This window comes from Triticum dicoccoides, chromosome 7B (genome assembly GCF_002162155.2).
Source record: "Triticum dicoccoides isolate Atlit2015 ecotype Zavitan chromosome 7B, WEW_v2.0, whole genome shotgun sequence".
Classification (NCBI taxonomy): domain Eukaryota; kingdom Viridiplantae; phylum Streptophyta; class Magnoliopsida; order Poales; family Poaceae; genus Triticum; species Triticum dicoccoides.
This window is the reverse complement of record NC_041393.1, coordinates 161,959,355-161,967,279: the sequence shown is the minus strand read 5'-3', so window position 1 is coordinate 161,967,279 and position 7,925 is coordinate 161,959,355. Positions and strand designations below refer to the sequence as shown.

The window sequence follows — 7,925 nt, the reverse complement described above, 5'->3', positions numbered from 1 at the left end:
CTCGGGTGCTGCACGGTTCGGGGCACGGCTCGGTGTCCTCTTGTACCAATGCTGACCTGGATAAGTTAGTGGGTCCCACGCTGTGGGTCCCGCTCACCTGACCAATGCTGAGTTGGATAAGTTAGTGGGTCCCACGCTGTGGGTCCCGCTCACCTGATTCGAGTTTTAAACATGTGTCTTTGGATTAGGCAGCAGTATCGCATGGGAGCTATTTTTTCCAACGCAGATGTCGCATGCGAGCTATTACAACCAACTACATCGCATCAGGGACAATTCACACCAACGACGTCACATGGGAGCTATTCGCCCATTCTTTTTCCCCCTTTTTTCTGAGGGACAATAGCATTACTAAGGTGGTTATGGATAACAAATCCGACTATTTAATGCGAGAACCTCGAGCGCTTAGCACACGCAGTGAGCCAGCGACACGTCCACGGCGCGCGCAGAGAGATGATGTGCGGCGACGCTCTCCTTCGGCAAGAGCCATGGTTCATCTCCCTGGCCACCGTCGGCGCTCTGTACTCAGCAGCCGTGGTGCTCCGCATCCTTTCACACCTCGCCCTCCTCCTGCGCCGGCCGACGGACCTCCGCCGCCGCTATGGGGCATGGGCCGTCGTGACCGGTCCAACGTCCGGCATCGGCGAATCCTTGGCACTGGAGCTCGCGCGCAGGGGCCTCAACCTCGTCCTCGTCGGCCGCGACCCCGCCAAGCTCCAGGACATCTCCGAGACGATCTCCAGGACCCGCGCCGTGCAGACCAAGACCGTCGTGTTCGACCTCTCCCTCGTCGCCACACCTCAAGGTAAAACTAGCTAGGACGAACCGACACGCACTCAACGCAAGCGACAGTGTGAATCAAAATGGAGCTGACCGTAATCGTCTACCTCACCTTGTAGTATAAACTGAAGCGCTGATCATATTTGGCAGGGGAGGAGGCGATGCGGCGGCTCCAGGAGGCCGTGGAGGGGCTGGACGTGGGGCTGCTGGTGAACAACGCCGGGGTGGCCAAGCCATGCGCGGTGTACCTGCACGAGATGGACGTGGAGGCGTGGATGCGGATGGTACGGGTGAACCTGTGGGCGCTGACGGAGGTGACGGCTGCGGTGCTGCCGGGGATGGTGCAGCGGGGCAGGGGCGCCGTCGTCAACATCGGCTCCGGGTCGTCGGAGGCCATCCCTTCCTTCCCGCTCTACTCCGTCTACGCCGCTTCCAAACGGTACCCAAAAACACCAGACATATCCGGGATTCTGTTATAGGTGGTTGGTCATCATGCTATTAATTTTTCTCTCTTGCGGTGCTCATGTACAATGCACCTTTTACCCCTCTCTCTCTCTCTCTCTCTCTCTCTCTCTCTCTCTAGATTTTCTGAGATAAATATATGCTAGTACATCACCCCGGATTTAAATTTCAGGTATGTTGCGCAGTTCTCCAGGAGCCTTTACGTCGAGTACAGAAGCAAAGGGATCGACGTGCAATGCCAGGTGAGTGTGCAAACGTCCAGCATTTCGCCCAAGACCATCACGCTGAAAGAAAAATGCGGGCAGTTTTTTGTTCCTACATTTCATATCATGTCATAATTCTACGAGCAACTGCAGGTCCCGCTGTTCGTGGAGACGAAGATGACGTGGAGAGCCGGGAAGCACGGCAAGCGAGGCCCGCTGTCGCGGCTGGTCATGCCGACGTCGGATGCGTACGCGCGGGCGGCCGCGTGCTGGATCGGGCACGGCCCCCTCTGCATGCCCAACCTGGTCCACCGGCTCCAGTGGTACCTCTGCCGCGTCGCGCCGGACCGGCTCCTCGACGCGCTGCGCCTGCGCGAGAACCTGCGGCAGAGGGCCGTCTTCCAGCGGCTCAGGTCGCCGAGGGCGCCGCCGCACGCCAACGGCGGCAAGCAGAGCTAGGCTTGGCCCGAAAGAACCAGCTATGATATAGTACTATGTATTATCTGTATGGTTTAAATCTCGCTGTCGATGCATATGCGTGTCGGGTGCTACCTGTATATTAAAGACCAAGCTCAAAATAAAATGCATTCTGCGGTCAGACATGCCTTCGCCAGTTGAATAAAATGAGCGGAATGCGTTCAAAAGAAAGCTCAAAATGAGAAAAGAAATGACAAATAGATTTGTTAGAAAACAATTGTGGCCAACTTCTACAAAACCAACCGTAGCTACGCCGGAATATGGGAGGCCCTATTTGGCGCTTCAGGCGCCAAATAGCGCGCTAGCGCTCAGTCACTGATGCAGACTCTAAGCGAGCCGCAGCTCATTAGCTGGTTCGCTCCCTCTGCCGTTGACACCTCACTCACTTGCCAACAACTAATGGTTCAGAATACCCCTAAAAAAAACTAATGCTTCAGAAAAAAACAATAACATTTTTTATAGTTTAAAAAATACATACGATTTTAAGGATTTTAGAAAAATGGGAATTTGAAAAGTACAGAAAGGTTATTTTAGAAAATTTTACTCTTTTTAAAACATTCATGAACTCAAAAACTATTTGAGAGTTAAAATAATAATTTGGAAAACAATATCGTGAAAAATTGGAAGAAACCTCATAGAAGGTTCCCAAAAGGTGAAAACAATCTGCTTGGGCTAGCCCTCTTAGGGAACTAGCACTCAGAGGGTATGTGTAATGTATCAATGAAGTACTATTTAGCACCTTATGCCCCAATGAGGAATCTCCGCATAATATGACGCTATTAGGGATCACATAGTATAATATTGGATGGGCTAGAGGCCCATATACCAAATGATTTCTGGGTAAATCTCACAAGCTCATGTGGAATTTCATAACATGTTGATGTTTAATAGCACCCTGAAAATGAAGAAGAGTTGAGATCAACATATAATACATCCTTTCCGACCTCCTATTAGAGCATAAGAAGAGGATTGATACATATGGGCTCCGCCTTTGTTAGCCGCCTCACTCACGCTCAGCGAGTTTTGTGAATGACTAGAGTTGAGCTCAAACCTATATCAGGTGTCCTGTTACGTTTTGCCGGTTGGAAATAGATAATTAATGAGCAATTAGTCATTAACGGACGCGTTACGAGTCTTCGTATATGATCCTTTGGATACCGAGTCGGTCGTGGGCCTAACCCCACGTCTCCCTACCTAGCCGCCTATATCTTGAAAGCGTTGGCAACCCTAGTAGTCACCCGATCAGATCACATCTATTATGTCTCCTCGCACACTAAATCACCATCTTTCTTCTCGATGTTGCTTCCGGCAACTCCCTTCCGATGACCGCATGCACGGCTGCTAGGGAGAACAGGTCCAGGGAACCCTGTCCTTTGTGATCCTGCACCGGGATATGGGTTATATGATTTTTGCTTGTTGTTGTTCGACTACTTCCTCGACCTCCCCAATGATGCCATGATGAAAGTTTCACCGCCAATAGGAAGGTTGCAAAAGCCACCTTCCCGACTGGAGGGTATATGATATGCTAATCCAAAATTGCATAGGAGCACTCGGCGACGCTGCCCACCAGAATCCTGCCCACCCACTCGTCTCGGGATCTGCAACTACTATATTAGCAACATCGTATTCACATTTGTTTATGGCTCGTATCTGTCATAAAGTCCACGCGTTTTTGATCCCACAATGTCTGCTTCTTCTGTTTGAAGCTGAACTCAACTAACACCCGCCAACCACCCAACGCACTTAAATGCACATCGTGCTCCAATGGTCCCCTTCCTCTCTTCTTCCCAACAGCCTTCTTCCTCCTTACACCATATATCTTCTTCATTCTGGCACACACAACTCCAGCAGACTCCAGTGCTCCAGTGCTCCGGTGTCAAGCTCCAGTGCTCCGGTGGGACTAGATGAAGAACCCCCGCTTCCACTCATGGTTTGACCGTTCTGTAGCAGTGGAATGGTTGAATGGTGGGTCTTTTGCAGCTCCACTTGTTCGCCACGTTCCAAGCATGGAACAAAGCCAACAGGAACTATGAAGACTAGGCCATCTTGGCCGTCGTCCAAGCTTGCCGCGTCGTGCACCGCCACGGCCAGCGACACCATGTCCGCCCTGCATGTCGACACCAAGCCATGCGTTCCGGCGGCCAGCGAAAACGTGAGCGAATAAAAACCAGGAAAAAGACTATGCCATCCATTACCAGCAAATCTAAGTAGCCGTCCCAGGCTTCAAGTTTGTCGCATCCTACGAGGCCGCAACCAGTGACACCGCATCCACCTTGCAGCAGCAGCAGCCACGAGTTCCCGGGAACGGCTCGCCGGAGTGGTCGGGCATCCGTCTGTCTCCCTCTAAACCCTAAACCCTCTTCCCCCTACCCCCTGTTAGTTTTCTTAATTAATGAGTCCTAACGAGGCCACTGCTCTTCTTCCCAGAACCTCAGTCGTTCCCAAAGAACGGGCTATGAACCAGAAATACACCTCGGCGACCTCGCTCCAATAGAGAAGAATCACCAGGTCCAGTCTCACCAAAGTATACTCGCCCCGAGTTTTTTGTGTTGGGAGTTCTGCAGCTCTCTCTCTCTCTCTCTCTCTCTCTACTTTCCTTTGTATGCACCTACAGAAGCAGGCTGCCATGGCCAACATCTGGTCCGCCAGTCCTCTTTACGTCACAAGCACGAGGTACTTGCAGGCGTCGTCCGTCGTGGTGCCCGTCCATTTTGGCGGAGGTCCAGCCGGAGCTCGCCCGGATACCTTGGTGCCATGGCTGCAGCGACTCGCGGTTTATTATGTACCTTCACTGTTCTGTACTGTTGTGTCCCACGGGCCGGCCAATTAAATGCGGATGCACAGGTATGCACTGTGCGCATGTACTCTTCGGCGGTGTATTTACATAGGGAAACGCTTACTCTTCGCACCGTTTCACTCGCGCACATGCTGGTCTGCCTTATCTTATCTCTCTGTTACCTTATCTCTCCAGGAACAACCAGAGCCACTCCTTCTCCTCGCCCATGGACGCATCTCGTCTGCGAGCTCCGCTTTTCCCTTTCCCCTTTCCCCGTCTTCCCCTCTTCTTCCATCTGTAGGTGCGCGCCCCCTCCCTCCCCCCACCGGCGACAGGCTATGCCGGCCTGCCATGGCAGCTCGTCGGCCAATCGCCGCACACAACACCCTCCTCGCCTTTTCCGCCCTCGGGGGTTCATCAAGCTCCTGCTCATCCGCCAATCACCAGCACCGCACCAGTGCCGACAAACCCCCGGCTGCTGCTACCACGACGTAGTCCAAGCTCCAGGCCAAGCGGTGTTGGAACCGGCAGGGGGCGGTGCTGCAACCGTTGTCATCTAAAGCTGGAATCAACAGGTGTGGCTCCTGCAAGCCCAGGCCGATGTGCTGGAACGGCGGCTACATCGTGCTACGACGGGCAAACAAGATGCTGGAACGGGCCTTGGCGGGAGTTACAATCAGCGGCCTTTTTTGCTACAACCGTTCTTTTGTTTTGTTGGAATTAGCGACTTTTTTGCTAGGATATGTAACTTGAGATGTTTTTTTGCTGGAACCAGCTCTAATTTTTGCTACCACCGTCTATGATTTTTGCTACCATTGGCCTTTTCAATTTTTGCTACCGACCGTCTGTGATTTGCTGCTGAAACCCAGTTCCAACCTTTTGCTACCACCGTCCCTTTTTTTTGCTGCCACTGTCTTTGATTTTTGCCACCATCCCATCTTTTCATTTTTTGCCGGATTCATGTTATTGCTGGATCCAGAAAATTTGTTTGCTGGAACCCGCGATTTATTATGTTGCAACCAGTTTCCAGAGCCCAACGGCCAATGGAACCGCCGGGGGCATATTGTTTTGACGGGCCTCCGCTGCATCCGGCGAGCGGCCACGGCGAGGCGGTGAGTGGCGACGGGAGCGACTAGTCGGTGCTGCTACGGCAAGCTAGGCGCCGAGTGCTGCAGGGGTCGTGCGTTGGTTTGTGAAGAAAAACGATCCGTATCGGGGGTACGTAGAGGATAAATTTTGCGGTTGACAATATTGCTAATCCTACGGCGCAGAGCGGACCGGCCAAAAGTTTCGGCCGGTGCGCCGGCGCCTTGTACTCGCCATTTACATATGGGAAATGATTAGAGCAAAACATGCATGCATCCCTAGATAGCAGCGCGCGGCCTGGATTACAGGGAGGTGCGCCTCCGTGTGCTCCTAGTTCGCGTCCATGCTAATCTCACTTTTACTAGTTTGCTAGAGTATTGGTGGCACATTGTTGTGCCAGTCTATTTTGAATATTTTATGATAGAGGTATATGATTTTTTAAATACATGATGATTAGATAAACTATGGAAAATGCTGAAATAGAATGAAATAAGTTGTTTCATGAATGTTTACCCTTTTTCTTTTGATATGAAAGATACTCTAGTCAGCAGTATGTAATAACCTAAAACATAATAATATTGTGTACCACTACAGGAATCAGCTTATTTGCCGTTCGCCATGGCGAAAGGCAAAGGCACCAAAGATGGACGACAAAGCTCTTTACTGTCTGCCACCGACGGCAAACCTGCTCGGCAAAGAGGATGACGGTAAACATGTCTTTGTCGTCTTCTTTCTCAAAGTGGACGGCAAAGAACCTTTGTCGTCCGTGGCAGACGGCAAAGAACACAGATGGCAAAAACCGTTCGTTAGCCATGTTAGGTGGCTAACGGCGGCCTTTGCTGTCCACTAGCTGATGGCAAAACATGCTTCGACACGTCACCCTGTGTGCCCTACGTCGTCCGGTCAAATCGACGCGCGCCGCCCGGTGAAACTGACGCGCGCATCGCCCGGTCAAACTGACACCTCTGCCACCCCACCCCCCCACGACGCTCCGTCGTCGATGGCCACCTCGCCTTCCACCCCCCCCGCCGCCCCGTCCTGAGGCGTCGGCATTAATGAGAAGTAATGCCGGCGCCGGCCCGGCCACCCGCCTCCCGTCGCCCGGACGGCTATAAAGACCCCGCCCCGACGCCACCCCCCACACCCGACCTCACACCCCGCCCTCGTACCGCCGACGAGAACCAGCGCAGCGCCGGTGATGTCCTACCACCACGGGAGCAGTAGCACCGGCGGCAACAATGACGCCCCGAGCTCCTGGCCGTCCAGCCTCGGCAACCCGGAGATGGCGGAGCTGTGCCAGTACGGCCTACTCGTGCCGCCGGGCTGCCGTCTTCCCCGCCAATGGAAGATAAGCGTCGACGGCTATCCGACGATCGGCCCAGGCGCGACGGCGGAGGAGCTTCGGGCCCACCACGACGGCCGGCACAACATCATCGGTCGTCACGCCTTCTGGAAGGGGAAAGCGTACGACGAGGTCATCGCCGCCTTTCGGCTGGCGAAGGCCAGCGTCACCCCCGACCTCACAGGCGCGAGTGGCCGCCTTCGCGCCCCGGCACTGGCGCACGGCCCGGCCGTGCGGGAGTGCCGTCGTGGAGCTGCCCGCTGCGAGCCAACACCCCCTGCGGTGGCGCCGGCACCCGCACACCCCCCCCGCCATGGAGCTGCCACCGGAACAGGTGGTCCTACGCGAGGACGGCGACCCGGACGACACTCCGGGATGGCACGTCGCCCTACGGGCGTCGGAAGCGACGGCGGTGGCGGCAGCTGCGAGGGAGGCTGCCGGGGTTGCGGCCGCAATTGAAGTCGCCATGGCCATGGCGGCAGAGCAGGCCGCGATGGCGCCAGCGGAGGACGAGGAGGCGGCGGAGCAACATAAGAACGACGGCCCCGTCGACTGGGATGATGTCGCCAACCGCAGCAGCGACGACGGCGCCGTCGTGATCGACCTAGCGGGTAGCGACGAGGATTTTAATTTTCATTTAAATGACTATGTAAAATATCTCTATATATGCAACGAGAAAAAATGTGTTTGTTTAAATTTTTACCCGGATCGCCGGCGGCGTGTACGAGCGGCGGAGCGACGTGGGTGGGGAGGGAGGGAGAGCTGCATGGGACGGGGCGGAGCGGCGGGCTGGGGCGTCGGG

At 54.3% G+C, this 7,925-nt stretch overlaps 1 protein-coding gene across 1 annotated transcript; it reads left to right on the top strand.

Annotated features, from left to right (window-relative positions):
- The first annotated feature begins 413 nt into the window (after positions 1 to 413).
- On the top strand, positions 414 to 2,040 carry LOC119340203 (very-long-chain 3-oxoacyl-CoA reductase 1-like). Its single transcript, XM_037612103.1, has 4 exons — positions 414 to 802; positions 928 to 1,216; positions 1,412 to 1,481; positions 1,596 to 2,040. The coding sequence occupies exons 1-4, from the start codon at positions 451 to 453 to the stop codon at positions 1,899 to 1,901; spliced, it is 1,017 nt and encodes a 338-aa protein (XP_037468000.1). The 5' UTR covers positions 414 to 450; the 3' UTR covers positions 1,902 to 2,040.
- Positions 2,041 to 7,925: the final 5,885 nt, after the last annotated feature.